Here is a 21,583-nt window from a genome sequence, read left to right as displayed (position 1 = left end):
CAGTGTTGGCTTCTCGTCAACAGATGGCGGGGTGCGTAGCGCGCGGCAGGCGCTGCGGCCGCGACGTAATTGCGCGCGGCTATTATCTGGGCGGCGCTCGGCGTGCATGGCGGCCGGTGCGAGCGGGATGCACTCGATAATACGTAAAACAAAACGAGGCAGTAATAATGGTAAAAAACGAGCAACACGCAAATTATAGTGAGAAATGAGGCAGCCGGTAGCGGTGGGGGCTGCGTGGCGAGTGGGGGCCGGCGCGGCAGTCGCGCTCGCCGCCGGCACGCAGACCGCACGCCGCCGCACGCCGCACGTCGCCGCACGCCGCACGCCCGCGCTCCGCCGCCTCGCGAGTGCCGAGTGCCGTGAGTGAGTGTGACATGCGCCAGCGCCGGCGCCATGAGCGGCAAGCCCTCCAACTCGCCGGACCTGCTCATGAATGTGAGTCCCGCAAACAGCACCCCGACTAACATCCTCTCCGTCTCCCTAACACCTGCCTCGACCATCTATAGGTCTGACATTAACATACCCAAAAACCATTCCTTGATTCTATTGGACGCCAAGTTGCTGAATTTGAAACAACACAATTCAAATAGCATTTGCACAACTTAAGGGTTATACAGCCAGTTTGACCACACCTATTAAGAGCACCCGAAACCGATGTGCATGTATGCATAGATGTATGAATGTGGAAGAAGGTGTGTCAATCTTTTCGACACAGATCATTAAAAAAAAAACTAAAAATGAACCTTACCTTATATAGAAAATGTACTTACCTACGTATTCCACTTTTACTCAAAGAAAAACATCAATTCTGAAATCGAATAATAAAAAACGAAAAATAAACGAAGAATCCCACCCACCTAGAGAGGTTAATAAAGCCATCACGAGTGCACCGGCAATTGTTCACGGCACAGATTCCCAATCAACATAACATATCCCATCCCGGTTAGGTTAGTTTATACAACAGCCTGTTGGCCGGAGAGCGCAAAGCGCCCTCGGGTATTGTCGATTTAGTACGCGCTATAAGCGGTATAACTCACGACAGACTCCGTCCCCTAACCTAACCTCTATTACTATTCATGGCGACCTCCCTCGCCCATTCTAGTGGACCCGAACTAAAACGCTCCGTGCAACTCTCACAAAAACCTATATTTTCATTATAGTGTTCAGATTCGAAAGTTAAATATAGAAATTCAAAATATTATTCATTATCGTTAACAGGGTTGTATTTTTATTATTAAAACGTAGGCCTAAAAGGTTTTTTTTTTTTTCAATTCTGAAATCAGAAACCAAAAATGGTAACAAAAACTTTGAAAACAAAAAATAAACAAAGTCTAATGTAAATCAAGAACCCTATCACAGCGACGTAAATGTTATTGTTATTGTCCATTACATTAGCCACGAACATTACTGGCAGGTCGTAAAACTACTGAAATGTTAATTCAATTAAATAAAGTCAAATAAATAAAGGCCGCGCCGGCACTTTCGAGCGCCGTAACGAATCCTTAATGACACATAGAGCCTTCATCCATTTTCTACTCAATTTCCTTTTCATATTAGTTTAATCTAAGGGCAGGACTACTGGCGCCAAAAATTATGCCGCGTCGGCCGTGACGGCGGTGTCGGCGCGGGCAATCTCTTTAGCGTTGCTACGCCGCGCGCCGCACGGCCCCTTTGTGCGGTCAAAAAGGAACAAATTTATGTGTTTCGGCGTCGTGTGAGTTTTTTGTTAGAATGTAATTAATAATTCGGCGGCAAAACTAACAGTGTTTTCGCTGCACCTTCGTCTTAGGTGATTGATGCTCGACTTGTAGGCTCGTTCGCTCAATGAATCCGTTGCTGGTTTGTCTATTGTTTTCTCTCCGCCTCAACGTCATTAGTAGACGAATTATTATAGAAATCGATTTGGCTCCAGTCTTTAGTAATCATTAATTATTCGCTTATTTCAAACTTTTGCTTTACGGTGGCATTTAAATTAGGGGAATGCAGGCCTGGCTTTTATTTGCAGATTATTAGGGAACAGTCTTTTATTTCTCGTTTGAATGTTATAATACTTACTGGACGAAAGCTGAACAATATTTTTTCTACAGCAAAGAACAGTAAAGATGGTATAATTGGAAGAAAGTTCTTTATTAGTGGAAGTGGAACAATTTTAAATATTTTTGTTAATTATAAAAGTATATTAACGTAAGTTCATCATTAATAGGGTAGAAATTATTCTTATTCGTTAATTATTTATTTACATTATAAATTAAAAAGTTTTTCTTTTTTACAATTTAAATAAAGAAATATATATTTAAAAATAAGACATTTATCAGTTATCAAATTAATATTATTAATTACCTAAAGATTTTAATAGTTATAAATAAAAAAAACTGTATTCAGAAATTGTACCATAAAAGTTTCAGAGTAATCTTAAACTGGTTCCATTGGTGGTCTAAGTTTACTGGAGGGTGCGTGGGCGCAGTTTCTAAGACAGGTTACAAGTCACGAGGGAATCTCAAAGCTCAGGTGTTTGATGTTAGTAGATTAACTTAGATCATAGCTACAAGAAAGACTTTATTTACTCAGGCTTATTTATTCATTTTAAAGAAAAAAAATGTTTTAATGAAATTTGTGTAAGTTTGTCATAAAATATTTTTAGGATAACAATGATTTAAACTTACGACCATTGTTCACTTTCCACAGGTATTCTGGATTTTTAAATCTCAAAATGAATTAAGTAGGAGATGAATTAATAAATAACGAAAAAAAATTATTCTTAATGTTATTATTGATTTATAGTTTTCTACTAAGTATTTTACTTTATTAAATCTAGAAATATTTGTTACTAAAGTAAAATTAATTATGTACATATTTGTTTATCCATTTTTTTTTGGAAATTTAAAGTGTAACAAAGTAGTACTTAGTCATTACGTATCATTAGATTGTATATTATTTAATCTGGATAGCAGGATATAGGCAATTGAAGCGAGCCTACCGCGTAGCACCGTTGCTGGCGCGAGCGTTCGCGTATCGAGCTTTTAATTGACCACGCGATGCGACTCGTTCGACTTTTTCTGCTCCTCAAATTGCTCTAAAGTGCATAATGAGAGATGCGTGCGATCGCCGTTTCCACGTAGATACGCCGACGCTCTTATTCCGCACATAAATAGTTTAAACCGCTGCAAACTAATGTCGATTCTCGGTACGTGTAATTGCACCTGTGACAGGCTTCCGTCGCGCACCACGCAGCACGGCAGGCGGACTTCTCCCAAATGCTAGTTATTTCGCATTAACTTTGCGGAGTGTACACATCTCGGTGCGTGCGTATGCTCCGGCGCCGCTTGACATTTAGATAAGAACGTATACCAGCGCGCCGTTTAAGCGTGACAGCCGCGACTAAAAAATAATAAACACCTGCTAACGGTGATTAGTGCTATACATCAATTCGCTCCAGTTTACTGTATTTAACGTACCAAATAATTTGTTAATACGATGTTAGGCTATGGATAATTTGTTGGTAGAGTACCAGGATTGATAAAGTGTTTATTGTATTTTATCAGAGAGGCAACGGTTCGTAGTCTTGTTGAATAACCTAATGAAGTTATGATACAAGAATTTATTATAAAAATTGTAATTGTTTCTTCAAATATTTGTTACCTTATTAAAACAAACTTAACCTTTAAGCATTAAACATATCAATTTTGATAATTATCTGCAATAACCTTTAACGTGTGAAAATTAATGTACGTCGTAAAAGTTAGCACCACACTATGTAGGTACAAAATTTAATTTTCACGCCCTACAACTGCAGACATATAGAAAAACAAATGGAAGTAATAAGCAATTATTCAACATGAATTATTTCTGTATAATTATAGTTTCAAACATGTTGTTCAATAAATTTTTCCTAAACGGTCTAATTTTTTTCCAAGCCGGTTTTGTCATGGCGGCCATTATCGTTATATCTTAAAGATATTAAATAAATAATTAATATAAAAACATAAGTGGTTATTTATAATGTAAGTGTGACGGTCTTTATATTCTGTAGATACTTTAATGTAAAATAATTGATTATGATTACCCGTGGCAGACATATTTTTTTCAATTACGACTAGTTCTAGGTAAACACTTACGTGATTAACTTTAACCTTATAACTATGAAATTTATACAGGTTGTTTTATTATATGAGACGACATTTACTTGTATTTTTAGGTACTGTTGAATCTGACATTCCTGGTACATGATACATTTAAAAATAAAATAGAAATAAAAAAAGATAGTTCTCGGTAAAGAGAAATCTTTTAGCTCAGGAACAGAAGTTGTACGTGCTTCGAACTCAAAACCAGTTCGAGCAATTATGGCTGCCATGGCCGGCATCCAATCCGCAATCCAATTAATTCACTCATTAAATCCAAGATTGTAATTTCAGATAGAATATTTGACTAATATTTTGATATTTAAAACGTTACAACCGGACATCATGTTTGTTACATATACATGTGTTTTCGCGTGCTTCTCTATGCTAATTTAATCGTACAATTACCTGTCCGCCTGTACTTAGTGTCAATAAAATTATACATCACATTACAAATAAATACGGTCCATCATTAGGTAGGGAATGAAAAGGTTGATGGCCGTGTTAACTCACTCACTTCAACTAAATTTAGATTTATTAATATATATTTGAATGTGGGTTTTCACTTATGAAACATATTGTTATCTTTCATTTTTCAAAGATTATGATAAGGTTGGATATATGTTTTTTACGAATGTATTTACGGTAGTGGAAACTCTACCTTACCTTTTATAATATAGAGTCTATAATTACTTTATTAGAAAAAAAAATCCCAGTTATTTTTATAAATTTATTTCAGGATGGTTCTTGTAAGGATTAATCAAGGTTATATATAACAGTATAAATTATTTTATTTCGTTCCAAAATGTTGGACATTTAAATAAAGGTAAACTTTGCGATTTGCAGCGAATAAATAGAATTAAAAATACTTGAATTATTTTCATACAAATCCATATTTGAACATATTTATATTAGATACATAAAAATAAAACATAATTGAGATTCAATGAGAGAAAATCGAAATGTTTAGTCCAATCGCGCCCAGACTCGCCGCCATTGGTGATGTCAACAGGACCGGTTGAATGACGTCACAGGCTTACGGAGCAGCCGAGGCATCTCATAATTACACCCTACGCAACAGGTTCTTCATATGCTCGTGAATGGGCCACAATTTGTTTTCTTCGTTATACCATCTAAACAAATTGAATTAACATCTATCATGCTTCTTTTATTTGAAGTGAAAAGAGTAAACCAAAAACATTATTCAGGTATCGTTTTTCTTTACTACATATTTTTTTTGTAAACTAGTAATCGAGCCTTAGCAAAGTAAGTGCAAAAACAAAAGATTATTTACATAATTAATTGTTTTTTATTCTGAAAAAAAAAGATCATTTCTAAGAATACCTGTATAACTTTTAATCGATTTTATCTTATTGTTTTTTAATTTAATTGTGTGAATTTGAATGAATTCCAAAAGATAAAAATATTTATTATGGATTTTTTTATAGTTACAAAGCTTATAAATCTACTTTCCTATCCCTAAAGGAGTCCATTTCCTGTACAAGTAAGTTTGTCGTTAAACATATTTTTTCTCCGTTTCAATAGAACTATTACCATAAAAGTGTCGTTTTTCTTTTTTTCGGAGAAGTTGCAAAACTACGCACGTGCCGGAAATAGAGATACTGATAAATTACTAGCGCTACTTGATTTTGTGAATATTTCTAATAAATTGTGGAATATAATCGAATTTAGTTTTGCTTCGACATTAGTTTAAAAGTCTACATAATGCAGTAAACAGTGATTTAAGTAATGTGATTAGGTTGAAGAAAAAATGTATCGAAGTGCTACTGATGTATGTTTATTCATAATTAAATTAATTAAACTTTCGTGAGACATTATATGCATTAGGGTAGCCGTTTTCATTTCATTTATTATTAATTTTAAATTGTTTTATAAATAGTATTTAAATGGTAATTTATTGCATACACATAGACCAGTGAATCTACAGTCACCCTCGGTTTATCATAACATGCGTTTTCTCGCTGTCTCGATATTTCCACGTCATTAGGCAGCAAGCACTGCGCACTGTTTCCGTAGTTCCTGTGCTTGTTTGACATTTATGCACTTCTTTTTATCGTCTGCTATTCAGCAGGGTTTATGTTTTTTACCGTCAAATATATAAGTCATTTAATAATAATTATAGGATGGATTTTATATAAGTATTTGTGGGGGACGTATTAAAGTCTTATATGAAAACTAATCCTTGTATAAACACATATTTCTCTCATTATTCTTGAACTGAGATAATAATCGTTAAGATAAATAATTAAGATTCTTATACAGTACGATATTGTAGGCAATATAATGATATTTTTCAAGTGGTGGAAGACATATGTTTATTTTAAAGAGTTTGACACTTGTCAACGAATAATAAATGCTGCAACTTCTTTTATAAGTCCAAAGATGTACATTGAGAGTTGTATTTGGCGAGTCGCGCCGCGCCCCGAGCATGTCGATTATAATTTCGATCGACGATCAACATGAAAATGAAGGGCCATAAATTTATTAGACATAGTGTCGGCCGGCTCGCCTCGGGCCTGCATTACATAAAATATGTCAAGAATACCATTATCATACTAAGAATGTAGTACATTTAAAAACCACAACGCGTTGCCCAGACCAATATCTGGTGAACTATGCTCAGCAGATTATCGAATGCGTCTCATTAAATCGTGACTCGATTAACGAACTAACGATTTAAAAGAAATTAAACCGATTTTGTCATTAAATGTTATTATTTTTATAATGATACAGTGTTCACAATGTTGCATGCACTTGCTGTTCAATTAAGTATTAATATTCATAACGTTATTAATAATTATAAGCTATAAAAGATAAAGTTGGTATGATAATATTTTTATCAATAATTTTAGCGAATTACCTACATATTTTAAATCATCGTCTACTAGTTTATTAAATGAACGGAAAGATTAAAATTAATTTCGCCATATGCCAAAAACATTTATAGCCCAGTGCAAAAGCTCCACTCATGAACGTTTGGTTCATCTCGCGCAAGCTCTACCTAAATTACGTTACCTTGTACGTACTTACATGGCTGCCATTTTAAAACTTAACGGTATGTGTTCTCTTATCCCTACATAAAATATTTATTAGCAACTTTTGACCAATATTCCTAACTTGGTTTTACTATGAATACCATGCAGAAACTCCGCATTGTTTGCCTCCTTAATTTGGTGTTCAAAGTGACTGCCCAAATTTCAGTATAAGACAACAAGCATCAGTATACAACCATAGTATATTGAGTAAAATTCTTAATTCTTCAGGTATCGTGGAATATCACATAAACTGTTTAAGACGGTTAGAATAGGAAGTGTAGAAAGTCTAAAAGTAATACGAATTTATTGTACCATCGCAGGGGTGATCGTCATTGCGAGCAATTTTCTGATACGAGTCAGATCCTAAGCAGAGATACCGCGACTGCTACGGGGCGAACTTGTAAAATGTTAATTTATTGCGCGATATTTTACATAAATTCACATTGACCGCTACATATCGTTGGCTCTTAAATTACATCACGTAATTATGACCACCACAATTATTATAATTTTCATATAACCATGATCATGAGGAAGTGCGAAAAAAAAAACAAAGAAAACACTGATTTATTGCTGGCCACAATAATGGGTATAAAAATTGAATCGCAATGCGGATAGATTACAATGATAGTGTGATGGAAAGGATAACAGATTATTATAATTTATACTAAAATATTTACAACTTATATAGAACTTTAAGTAAATAATAGTGTTATAGTGACACAGACTTGAACGGGAAATTATCATTCATTCATCCAGATTTAAAGGCTGACTGCCTAAATTACTGTATACCTTTTAACTTATCATATATTAAATTACGTAGTTTTACTAAATTATATTTAATAATTAAAAGTACATTAATAAGTCGTATTGCAGTCGTGAAAAGATCATTAAGATAGAGAACACATAATTACAACGTAAACATCAGCATCCTTACGTTGCGCCGACCTCAGCTAAGCTCGTCTAATCATCGTCAATTCATCTGAGGAAAGGGAAAAATTAATTATACACAACGTCTTCCCTAAATTTACTTCGTATTTTTAATTATTACACAACGTCCTCTGATTTATTGCTAGCACACGTGTGTCTATGATTTATGAAATACTAGCTTTTACCCGCGACTCCGTCCGCGCGGAATAAAAAATAGAAAACGGGGTAAAAATTATCCTATGTCCGTTTCCTGGTTCTAAGCTACCTGCCCACCAATTTTCAGTCAAATCGATTCAGCCGTTCTTGAGTTATAAATGGTGTAACTAACACGACTTTCTTTTATATATATAGAAGATAGATATATAAAGATAGATATCTAATCGCCAATGTAATTCGTATTCAAAATCGATTTAATAGTCCAACACTATTGTATTATTATAACTGACAATTTTAAGGTTTGCTATAAAATCCTGTATAATTTTTTTAATTACAAAGTTTCGTAGCGCAATTGAAATCGAAGATTTCCCGCCCTTATATCGCGCAGCGCGCGAACTCGGACACCTTTCTTCCCACCGACTAGTTATAATTACAAACTATAAGCCGTACAATTATGTCCTTTGGCCCACTTATTCCGTTAGAATTATACCGTGTAATTATAGACAAAGACGATTTTAAAATAATTTAACTTCGAGTATTCCTTGAAAATTATTCTTCCATTTGGAAAAGCGGAAATATAATTGAAATGTTTTAAATCCCTTTTCATATAACACCTGACATAGGCTTCTATGGGACACGGATAGACATAATGATGGGGCAATTAAAACTTATTACACAAGGTTCTTTAGCGTAGAAATTCCGTATGAAGTACCGCATACAGAAATAGTAATTTTCTATAAATGATACAAGTTTTGTTTGCGAGATTAATTTATATATATGGTGATTTCATTTTCATGTATTTAATGTTACCTTTAAAAGACAGAGTATTCGTTGGCAGTGTGTTTTCGCAACTGACAAATTCACGGCACCCGTCTTGTGAACACGTGATCAAAGCCTTTGCTCTTGACTTAATGTGACTTTTATTGCGTTCCACTCCCGGTTTCATTGTGCACGATTCCCCCTTTTTACACAGATCGCATGGGGAAAGAGGGAATAGAAAAGAAAAGGACAATTCGGGAAATGTTTTAAGGGTTTTCATTTCAAAGTCATGACAAGTGAAGCGTCCTTAAAATAACTAAATAAGTATGTTAATAGATAATTTTCGAATCGATTATTTTTACATCTTGACATAACACAATATGTAAAAAAAAAACATTCGTTGTTCATTATAATGTTTTTGACAACATAATACAACACTGAACATACTGGACCTTAATACAAACTGACTCAACCACGGGATATAATAAAACAAACAATAACTTTATTTTTTATCCGCGCGCGGGCCCGTACGAATCAGCCATATGACGGGCGATGCGGCCGCGGCCGCTGGCGGGAAATGACCGTTGCCATTCATCACACCGCCGCAAATAGCTGCGCATTTTCATTTTCGCTACATGCTCTGTACCTTACATACATCCCTATAGAGCCCTTTTCTCTTCGTTCGCTTTGAACTTTTTAAACAAGCCCGTGAAATGCGATATTTTACACAGGGGTCCCTGCGGTCGGGGTAATGATCAGCGCGTAATATTTGTCTTCCGGCTTGCATTAGGTAATGAAGTGTAATTGGTTTATTAAGGCTCCTCTCGCCACATTCTCGGGCGTGAAGTAAATTACACGCTTCGAAGCTAAGTCACTTCCGGTCTTTGAAGTTTTGTATCGAACTATTTGCAAGGGCTAACGGTTTGAAGCAAACATATCTATGTTACATCTACTATTCTAAAGTAGTGCACATCAGGTTAATTCAAATTAATATGAAATCATCTAAAAAGAGGAAAAAGTATAAGGTTATTATCACTTCGCCATTTTAAGTCTAAAACAACTAGTAACGTCAAACAAACATCGCAGCCGGTGTCCGGTCTCCAATCTCCAGTCATCAATCTCCTTTTGTTCTCCGGTCTTCTGTCGTCGATCTTTGGGTGGGGTGCGGGGCGGGGAGGTGGGTGTCGAGTGCGGATTAATTTTCGCCACAATTACGCGCTCACATTTCTAATTGAGACATCAAAGCGCCGAAATGGGCCGGTTCACTGCTCCCGGCTCTCGTGACAATACTCAATAAGCTCGCTCTGTAGTCAGTCTTCTCCTTTATTAAGCTCTATTGAATATCGCTCTAAAATCTCTATTTGTCTTTATTAATATAGATCGTGTATCTTTATGTGTAAAAGACAAGTAGTAGTAGCCATTCAACACTTCCTTTCCTTTAACAGTCCTTTAAATCCCTACTTGATAAAAGCTACGTCTAAAAGGTAAGCTTTTAGTTTATGGCTAATCAAAATTAATAAAAACAGCAAGCTTTATGGTAACTTTGTTTCATTAAATACAAAAGACTTAAAACTGTCATGCAGACGGCGTTACGGCCGCAGGCATTGCTTGCAGCGAACGACCAACCGCAATATAGGGTCACGTGATAATGTGCGCGCAATTACGCCTGCATTACGAGCGGACTAGTTGGCCGCGCAAATAGCCCACTTCTTGTTATACTATCAAATGTCTCAGACGTGACTAGAAACGTTGCCACCAACGGCACGAGTTGTTTAGATACAAGATAAAGGCGAATACAAAAGCGCGACCACCGGATTTTCCTCAAGGGCACAATAGATAAAACGGGTGTAAATATCAAAACGGTTTCACAACACATTCCTATTGTTGACGGATTTCATCCAGTATTATTAATTCTTGGCTGCGAAAATTCATCATTCGATAAGCTGTATAGATAATACAGATACTAAAAGTTGGGGGGTATAAACTGAACATATACATATTGTGTCCCAATTCAATTGTCATCTGTTTTATATCATCATAATTTTAAAACTCACTGTATTTAATTTCCTTATTCCTGTCTGATCTCTAAGAAACAACATACAATAATAGTATAGTTAGAGCTGCCAAATAGAAGGGACTCTGGCCGTTAATACGCGTCAGCGTTAAACCTCGAGGGCTCCCTAGAGGTCCGAATCAGTGCGCACTCAGCTGTTTGGCTGGAGGTAAAGGCTATACCTACATTCATCCGTGAGTAGATTGACATGCGCCTCTGGTGGAAATTAAAGTTCAGTGCACGCAAAACAATTTTTTTTAATTCTTTCATTTTGACGACAATTATTTTTCTTCTCTATACTTATAATTTGTTATTGTTTCAATCAATCTAATAAATAAATTTAAATCTTAAAAGTAAATAATAAATTGCAAATTATTAAAAAAAAAATTTGTCTTTTCTTCTGTATATGTCTAAGAATGTTACAGTTACAGTTTGTAAGTTAATTGAATAAAATAAAACGGTTCAGAATTTATAAAAAAAAAACTGGTCCAAGATCACAGTCCTTAAAATTACCATATATGTGTACAGTTAAGTCACTTACACGTGAAAGAGTGATAATGAGCGGTGAGAAAGTTACGGCAAACGGTCAGAGAAGGCAGCGAGCAGCGACCGAACGTTCGCAAGGGGAACAATCGATCGATGTACTGGGACTACAATTTGCGTAGTGGCAGTTCCTCCGGCAATTTGTGTCCGTCGCCTTCGTCTGCCGTTACTCGGTAAACGCTACTGGAATATTATACATAGCCCGTGGTCGTGTTCCCAGTTTGAAACGCGCCCGTTCGTCCGGCCGAGTGAGAAACACGCTAATTATGGGCAATTTTCAAAATCGATCGGCGAGCATTCGCACTCGCTGCGGCTTCCTGCGTTAGCCCCACTCTACCCTTTCCCTGACCGAATGTGAACAAACATGCAGTGTTAAACTTCTCGCCATACTGATTGATTGATTGATGGTATAAGAAATGTATCAGACACCTTCATTTGTTTTCGACAAATTAACGAAATGTTTAAAATTATCTTGGTGTCGAAATTTGTCAGGTCTAAAATAAAATATTATATAATAATAAAAATAACGTAGGTCCAAAGGAACCGAGAATCAACATGCTAAACACCTTAAAATGGCCATACCTGAACACTGAAATAGTAAAATATATCTATAATGTTATGAAAATGATTGCATACCAAATTGACTTTATTATTGATGTCGTTCTTAGCTTTTTTCATATTTTTTTGGATTCAATATCTTAGAAGTTTTCATTAAATTTGATGAAACTGGTATATTTTCTTTATATTTTCCAATTTCAGTTTTATTTTATGTGTTTTTTTTAACCGGATTTTTAGCAATTTAACAATAGTTATACGTGTTTCGTGTACACTTTGGGTTGGCTACTATTTAATAAAGGTATCATCAGAGCATAGAGTTGGAACTGATGAGTGGTTTCGCAGTGGACGTGGAGCAAATTATCGGTCGATCGATAGCTTTTAGATTGCATCTCAATAATGCTTGCTCGAGATATCGCCTGAGATTGCGGTGCACGTTGCTACTATCTTTGCAACTTACGGGATCTTAGACGGAAGAATAACATTTAATGACAGCTCCTCAATCAATCTAGTGGTAGAACCTACAAGTTATTGAATTTCGTAATTTTCCCTTAGGAAATTCAACACTTTAATAAGTACTACCGTAATGGACTTTGCCGACCATCGATACATTGTTTCTATCTACATTAATTTAGGTATTCTCTGACTTAGTATTTCGTCAGTCTTTGTATTCCTGCACAGGCACTTCAGGTATTATAATTTATTGCGGACGTTTCGTACACTGAAAAATGACATTGTGGAAGTTATTAAAGGACATTAGGTATGCATTTCTTAGACGTGAAGAGTGCGTCGCTGGCGAGCCTCGGCGACCGTCGGGACGTGGTAATTGATGACGTCGCGGCCAACTGTTGTCCGCCCACTTTCCGTCAATTTTCGTCACTTGAATGATGGTATATCGTCACGCCCACAATCTCCCTCCCCGTGCACCCCTGGCGCCCAGCATACAGACGCGAGGCACGCGCTGCGCTAAATTTAAATGGGATGAACTTGTAACGCACCGCCGCCGCCGAGGTATGAAACGAAACGTTTATCATACATACGTGACAGTTACTTTGTGACATGTCATCGTTTATACGTGAAGTTTTAAAATAAAAATTGAAATATGTAATTTATCACATCACTCTTCACAACTTCTGCGCCTTTTTACGACCTTGTTTAAAACAAAGGCATACTTAAGTTTTATTTTGTTTCCCAAATTCATTATAAGTAAATTCAACAGTTCTGACCAAATAGTGCTTGTTTGTTATATTTAATATATACGTGAACACTCATCGTAATCTAATTGACACGGCACACCTCTCCCGTATCTTTTTAAGTAACTGAATATTATCTTCCTTTAGTACCTATGTGACCAATCCGTTCGATATGTGTTCTTAGTACGTCTACCTTTACTACCTTTCTCGAAACGTTGTCTCACCCCATGAGCATTGTACAACGTCACTTAAGACAAAGTGCTGCCTATTCCCCTCGTAAAGGTCTGTGGGGACGTAAATAAGCTGGCGGGGCATTTAATGAACACGTGAAGTGGAGAGACGCGATTGAACAACATCCATCCAACACAGTCCACATTCAAGCAGGGTATTGAATTTCTTAAAATATAAATCTTATATATCTCGATAAGTGTATCCTTGTGTAGCTATTTGAGTTAAAACAGGAGAGAGTCCTTTATATAATTCACTATAATAGGCTTCAAATATGTTTTGCAACTTATCAGATTTCAAAACGTATGTTAGTCGTTGGACAGACTTATTCAAAGATGGCTGCAAAATTGCCTGTTATTTCGTAGTCAGGCTATTCACAAAAACGTGATTCCGCTGAGTGATTGTCGATCGAGGATTTCGTGAAAAGGTTATGTATAAAGTCAAGGTTGAAATTAAAGCAATATACTTCAAATTGCAAGAGATACATTTAAATGGAACGAATTCATCAAGGCGAACTATATAATATATAGAATAGCTTAAAAATGTAAAGAGCTGGATTGTCTAAAAAGTCACCACATTGACATACTCAACATTACACGACTTAAATGCTTTAATTGATCTTGGCTATAAAAGTTTCTGAATAAAGAGTAACATGTTTTTAGCGACACCAAAATAGAGAAGTCCGAAATATATGAAATTGAACGTTTTCACTACGTCAGTTCTATACATTTTGAGATCTTTAATTCAGCAATATTGTGATCGAACGTTACAGTGTATGCTTTCGGTTATGTACAAGGTATCAAAGTATCATCATACTTTTATATGGGGACTTTATAATGTAGGTTGTTGTACAAAGAGTATGGGTCGCGTGTCGCGCCAGTCTTTGATTTATGAATCTTCAGTGCGGCGTCGCTGACAGCGTCTTGCGGTTATATGCCACAGCGTTTTTGGACCTCCATTAACACCGCCTACTGTGTTTTGTAAATAACAAAAAAGTTGCTTACGATTAAAATAACAATTTTGGAATTCTGTATCGATTTGATGGTAAGTTTAAGAAGTTAAAAATCTAAAGATTTCGGATAATATATATTGGATTAATAATACTGATACAGGACTAATACGCACAGGTGGGCACAGTTAATCGAAAAGTTAACTTCGTTAATCGTTAATTCGTTAATTAAAAAATTAACTTCGTTAATCGTTAAAGCGTTAGATTCTCGAAAATTTAACGCAAGTTAAAGTTAATCGTTAACAGTTAACCATACCAAAATTATACATACTAATTTCACACTTATGTGGCGACACTTGTTTAAAATAGTAATTTGACAATACATTCAATAACACATTAGTATTAGAGACAAGTACAATATGAATGCATTATAGTATATTTCAAAATGCAAATTTTATAATTATGCAAAAAAGTATAATTCAAAATAAAGCAAAATGTTAACTTCGTTAATTAACGATTAACGGATTAACGAGTTAATGCCCAGCTCTGCTAATACGTAATATTTTTTTATTTTAAACTTGATTTAATTAAAACGTTATTTCGTGATTTAATATTTGTAGAATTCAACAAAATAACTTATACAGCATATATCTGTACTACCACAGATTAAAAGTCACCGTGACTGAATATTCATAACTGCAGGATCCATTGAATACGTGAAAGCAGAGACAAAGCTGGCCGGTTGACGTAAGCCGGTGTAAACCGCGCGGGGGCGGGGCCAAGCGACCGCGATATCCAAACGTGATCTACCCACTACCTATCGAAATATATCCATCGAATCGATACCGGTATCGAGAAATTAATATCGATAAACGTATAACTATTATTGCCGTGAGAATTAGATATCGAATAAGTAAATGCAAGATTGTTGCTTTACAATTTCTTAAATCATTTATTCAATTACTAGCTGACGCCCGCGACTCCGTTCGCACGTAATTAAAAAATAAAACTTAATAAGGCCTATGTATTCTTCCAGACTGGAACCTAGTCTGGAAGAATACATACATATGTGCCAAATTTCATCAAGATGTGTTGAGCCGTTCCGGAGATACCTTCAAACAAACATCCCTCCATCAAAACATTCTCACTTCTAATATTAGTAAGATTATAAAAGTTGATTTAATTCCAGGTTCGACAGATATCACCTTTTAAATTTTAAATTTGCAATACTTTAAAGCCAGCTAATTATCAACTTAATTTAAGAGTTTAACTCATTAACTATCATTTTGGATTAAAAGACAAATTTAACTATTGTTAAAGACTGCATTTGGTATTCTTCCTATTCCAGATAGATTTAAGGATGAGATCGTGAAATTAAGAATAAATTTTATAAAGTTGCTTAGAGGGTTGTCGTCGTCGTACAGGCGGCGTCACGCTGCCTACACACGACGGAAACGCCGCGCTCATGCATAATTCAAAAGCGAAGCTAAGCCGAACACAAATACAAATAAATAGGCACGAGAAATAAATACAAACAGTCTGAATGGAGCCACGTCAGTGGGCGGGGCTGCGCGACATAAATATCAGGCGAGCGTCATAAGAGCGGCGGATATCTTGCGGGCTATTTCGGACGCGACGTCTTCGCCCGCTTGCCCGCCGCCGCCGGTGTTCACTTTATGTTTGTCTACGTGTTACCGTGTGCCGGCCACGTATCTTAATGTAGAGTTCACGTATCTATGAGGTCAATAACATTTTAAAGGCGTCTTAATTAAATAAAGACGACGTTAATGTAATTGAAAACATTATAAATGATTAATCTTTTGTAGCAAAGCGCGTAAAAGGCAAAAATTAAGTCCTGTAGTTTCGCTCAAAATTTTATGGATTTCTTTTTCATGGTTACTATAAACACTTGTAATTAATAATTTTTATGCTATTTCGTAATTGTTTTTAACAATAAGTTAACTTATCTCTTTTACAGTTTGAGAATAACTAATCATGAGATCATCGCTTAATTTAGAGGGTGATGTCTTAAGTTAATGAGGCGCAGGTGGCTTATAATATCGGGGAACGTACAAGGTACATACTGTAGTTATAATGGAAACGTGCGTGTTGCATTTGGATGCAAAGCTGTCGAATCTCTCGGCTAAAATTAAGTGCAATTTATTACTCGACGATACAACATTAACATTTAATTTGCAAAAACTTATCAACAAAACCCGATGAGTTTTCTCAGCCGCTGTCATTGATTGGTACACGAAATTGTTATTTAAAATATGATCGGTACTTAAAAGTATACTTAAAAATGTTAATGCGATATTATTTTTTAATATCACGATTATAGAGTGGGCTATTAAATATGAAAGATTATATAAATCTGGTCTGTTACTGTACAAATGTACTGTAAGATTATATTAAAATTACTATATTTTCTAGCAATGTTTATGTTTAGGTTTTTGTATCTGGAAAGGAAAAAACGGAACCCTTATAGATTCACTTTGTTTAAATATTAAATTCTTAGTAATCAACAATATCACTCATTTATGTAAAGTCAAGTGTCCTATGTAAACAGCACTTAACGCTGCCTACTCGTAATTTTTTTGATTTTCATTATCACAGGGTATCTTCGCTTCAGTTGATTGAATATAATTGGTGGTAATTTGCGAAACATAAAATTTTAATTGAAAGTCCCTCCGCTGGAAAAGCGCAACATCGCCCACTTGTCCGCTGCTCGTAAATTGTGCAAATCGCCATAAATTCTACCAAATCGCCAATTACATAGCTGATGACAAGAAAGTAAAACCGTTGAACTTCATCAGATAAAGGGAATGTACTGGGCCCCCTTTGATGTAGGTGAAGACAGACATTTTTACACTTTAATTAAAAGAATATCCCAAAATTCACAGGCACTTATTCGTTTCAGCAATGTGTCAAAATTACTCAAACTGCAAACAGGTGTTGCAGCTGCCCAAATTATTTTGAACGACGATTGAATGATTGAAAAACTATTGTTCCTTTGTTACATTAAGTGGGTAGAGAATTTAATTCTTTGACTGTGTGCTAGGCTATATCAGTGCCCAGTAGTGAGATCCAAAGCGTGATGTTGTGGAGCCACCGCGGGTGCGCCGAGAGACGTAATGGACAGCTCACGAGAGCGCCATTACCCCCAACAGACGTCTGCTGCCTGCCTCTGCCTAGATAGACAATGAACTACGAGCTCGGAAATTGCCCACGTTCATTGTAAACGTTTTCATTAGATTAAAAAAGAATCTAAGAAATTAAAATTTTTACATCTGCGTGTGGCGTAATTAGCATGGAAACTGAAAAATGGGAAGAGTAGAGTTGATGTTCATAATTTATATTTTAAATGGTATACTTGTATATATTTTTTCCTTGTGCAAAAATTGCATTTATTGGGGTCGTTAACCTTTTTGACCTTTACCTTCATATCTTAATCTCGAAGTTAAATACATAATGACACCAATTTAGCTCTAAAATTTTAGCACGAAAATCTCATCAAGTCGAGAATAATATTGTCCTTTAAAACGGAGTCCTTTGCGGACAGGATCGGCCGAATAAAAGGCGGTGTTATTATGTTGGTAAAACAAAATTCCCCATAATGGCCTCATTAAGTGGCGAAAATTGCCCGAGAGCTTTTTTGTGTGGTCATATAAATGTATTTGTAATAGCTTTTAGAAATATTGCGAAGAAGCGAGTCAGGAACCGGGCGGCGCCTGATATAACCGAAACTTAATTTATTTTCATCTTTAAAAAAAAACTAAATTATCTGTAGCGGCGTGGGAAAAGGGCCTGTCGCCGAAGGCCTCTATTACGTCATTATTTTCTATTAGATTTTATATTAAATCGTAGATTAATTGTAAATCGATACGCATCGTTGATGATGCGACATAGATTTTTATTGTACAGGTTTAATGGTATTTTAACTATGTACTAAATTGACGGCGATCTCTCTACAATTCTGTGCCTTAAAGTTTTAATTATTTAAAGTTAAGAAAAGATGTTTTGATTTAATTTTGTCTTTAAAACAGATAATTTGTAGGTTTATGTATGAATCGTTTGACAGGAGGAAACGTTAAAACGTCTTTTTAGTACGCAAAATTTTGTGAAAAAACTAAGTTACGTGTCATGGTTGTGTATAAAGCCCGCTACACATTTTCGACAACTGAGAAATGTACAGTTTAACTACAGATCAAATTTTGCTTACACTCGGAGGTTTAATTGTATTCTGTTCGACTATTCAATTTAAACTCAAAGTGTGTAACGTTCATTAAAATAAAACCTCTAGAATCTATCTATCTCCTTCTGAGTACTCCTAAATAAGTAGAATTAGACAAGACATTATAATGAGAGATGGAGAACTATATAGTATATCAGACAATAATTAAACTTCAAGTCATATCAAATCTTCAATACTCGTATCAATGAAAAGGTTAACGTCAATTGCCACTAATATAGTCTGTGAATGTTAATGAATCGATTCGTTGTGAGACGTGTCATAAAACGAGCCACTGGTTCGGGTGTCGCGGCCGGCGCGCTGCGGGGGGCCGAGGGGAGACCTAATTGATTTGTGCCCCGGGCCACAATCAAAACAGATCGTATTTTATAAGACGTATCCAACGCGGAGAGGGCGAGGGTGCGTGAGAGTACGCGCCAACAGCTCAGTGCCAGATGGACCATGCAAATTAACAATTTGATTCCGGGTTGACTTTAATTTAGAATTAACTAGTTCTGATTTAGTTGTGAAATTTATGATTACTCCGACCAGTTATTATTATCTTGTTAATTACAATTCCGTTATGACTAAAGTTGAAACATCTGCAAGCTTTTAAAAATCCTCTTTTAATTATTAGATTTTAGAGTACATACTTGTACTTACGTATGCTTCAAGTGTTTTATTATCAGAACACCAATTAAAGCCATCTTTTATAAAACGGTTTCAAAACTCTTTTTTCTAATAAAAAAAAATAAAATAAAAATAATCAAGAGTGAAGCTACCGCGCTCGTTTCATTTGCAAATTCTAATGTGTTCAGTGATCAAACACAAGAAAATCAAATGATCATTTGATAAATAGTCCCCTGGGGGTGCAGTCGCTTTGTCGCTCTCGTAATGCGGTCACTTGCACCCCTCGGCTACCCATCAGACCCCGTTGCATCCCTTGCGTTAAATCCTGCCCTCTGGAACATCTTGCTCCAGAGTCCAACTCTATGAGCATGGGAAATCATCGCCTACACGATTAGTTACGCTCTGGTTATTTATGCGTAATAATATTTACAGTAGATTATGTTACAAAAATATGACGGTTTCAATCTAAGTTGCTAGTGAAGATAGTTTTAAAATTACTTAACATATTAGTCATGATTTATACCTTACTTCTTTAGTTCTATTGCTCTTATTTCATGACTTTAATTTTTTCATTATTCATAAATAAATTCTTGCTTACATTTCTATGGTTTTTTTTAATAGTAGAAGGGGGCAAACGAGCAAGGGACCGAAGGTTTCCTTTTAGGTTCTTGATGATTTAATCTATCTCTATCAACTCTTAGATTATGTTCCTTTATTTATACTCTTGGGGACTTTAGAGAAACATTTACCAAGTTACCTAATAATTTAACAGGTCAATTTACTGCGTAATCATTCGAGTTTATTAGTGTTAATACTAGTAAGTTTAATTCTCTTGGTGTATTGAGCAGCAAATAGATCGGATGGCGGCCATTAATCACGCCGGAGTCGGGGAGTCGGGGAGCTCTCTCCTGCAATAAATCTCCCAGCAACTGCATTGCGGTACGTACACGCACTGAAAAATTGCCGATTGAAATAAACACGGCGCGCCGATCACGCCCACCGATGTGTTTTACCGGGACTCGATTATGGATGTTTATCATTCCTGGAAAACTTAATGCGATTATTAAAGCGCGATGGAAATAAATCGTGTTGTTTCTTTGAATTATAATGATTGGATCAATTACGTATACAATTGCTATGATGTTTTATATTTTTGTGATCTATATATTTTACTTTGCTTGAAGTGAAAGAGAAATTGAGAAAAAAAATTGTGCCAGATAACTTTTTTTAGTGAACAATGACGAGAATAAAGTACCATGATAATAAATTGTACCATTTCATGTAATTTTAAAAGTAATAGCAGTATCTTATTTTAAAAAGAATGTGATCTCATTGCTACGTTTTATTGAAATCAAATTAAAACAGTTAAATTAACCTTGTGCTTTCATTTTCTAAAAGCACAAGGAAACGTTGCGGGCTCGAGGCAGGCGAGCGGGGAATGCGCTCGTCACCCACGCAAGCGCTATTGTATGCAAATCGCAGGTCGCAGGTCGCCATTCGTCCGCCGGCCCTACGGACTCAGCCTTTTTATTTAAACAATCGTCCCATCATTTATTCGTTAGTAACTAAGCTGCATCGGTGACGTTTATTGAAATATGTATGCTAAAATCGAGTTTGGTTGCGACAGTCAGGCATTAGATTTCTACTCTTTCAAAAAATCTGTATATACATCTTAATGCGAATGTTTGGATGGTTGGATGGATGTTTGTTATTAGGTAACTTCAGAACGGCTCGACGGATCTCGATGGAATTTGGTATAGATGTAGAACACAGTCTGGAATAACACATTGGCTACCTATGATCCCGGAAATGTGTAGGGTTCCCGTGTTATACTTTTGATTTACTTATTTACTCATTAACTCCGCAGCAGTTCAACACATCTTATTGTAATTTGGCACAGATATAGAACATAGTCTTTAGTGACATATGAGTTTTTTTAATTTTTCGCAGAAGAATTCACGGGCAAAAACATTGTTTAAAAAGTCCAAAAATATAATTTGGTTAGTATCTTTCATAGGTTAGGTTATAATATTGCGTTGGTTAGTTTTTTATTGTAAACACAAACGGAAAGCTATCAATATCATCTTAACAGCATGTATGTGTCGAGGCTGTTGGAACGGAACCTTCAGTGCGGGTATGAATGGTCGGACTTTCTGCCGAGTCACTTCGGGAATTCCATTGT

General features: G+C 35.8%; 1 protein-coding gene across 2 annotated transcripts in view; it reads left to right on the top strand.

Moving 5' to 3' along the window:
* The first annotated feature begins 304 nt into the window (after positions 1-304).
* LOC106718567 (transcription factor Sp9) overlaps positions 305-21,583 on the top strand; it is a 60,811-nt gene continuing 39,532 nt past the window's right edge. For both annotated transcript variants that reach the window (XM_014512704.2, XM_014512701.2), the window contains exon 1: positions 305-435. In XM_014512704.2, coding sequence (XP_014368190.2) covers positions 394-435 — 42 coding nt within the window. In that variant the 5' untranslated portion in view covers positions 305-393. The remainder of the gene's footprint in view (positions 436-21,583) is intronic.

This window comes from Papilio machaon, chromosome 4 (genome assembly GCF_912999745.1).
Source record: "Papilio machaon chromosome 4, ilPapMach1.1, whole genome shotgun sequence".
Classification (NCBI taxonomy): domain Eukaryota; kingdom Metazoa; phylum Arthropoda; class Insecta; order Lepidoptera; family Papilionidae; genus Papilio; species Papilio machaon.
This window is presented reverse-complemented; position numbering and strand designations above follow the sequence as displayed.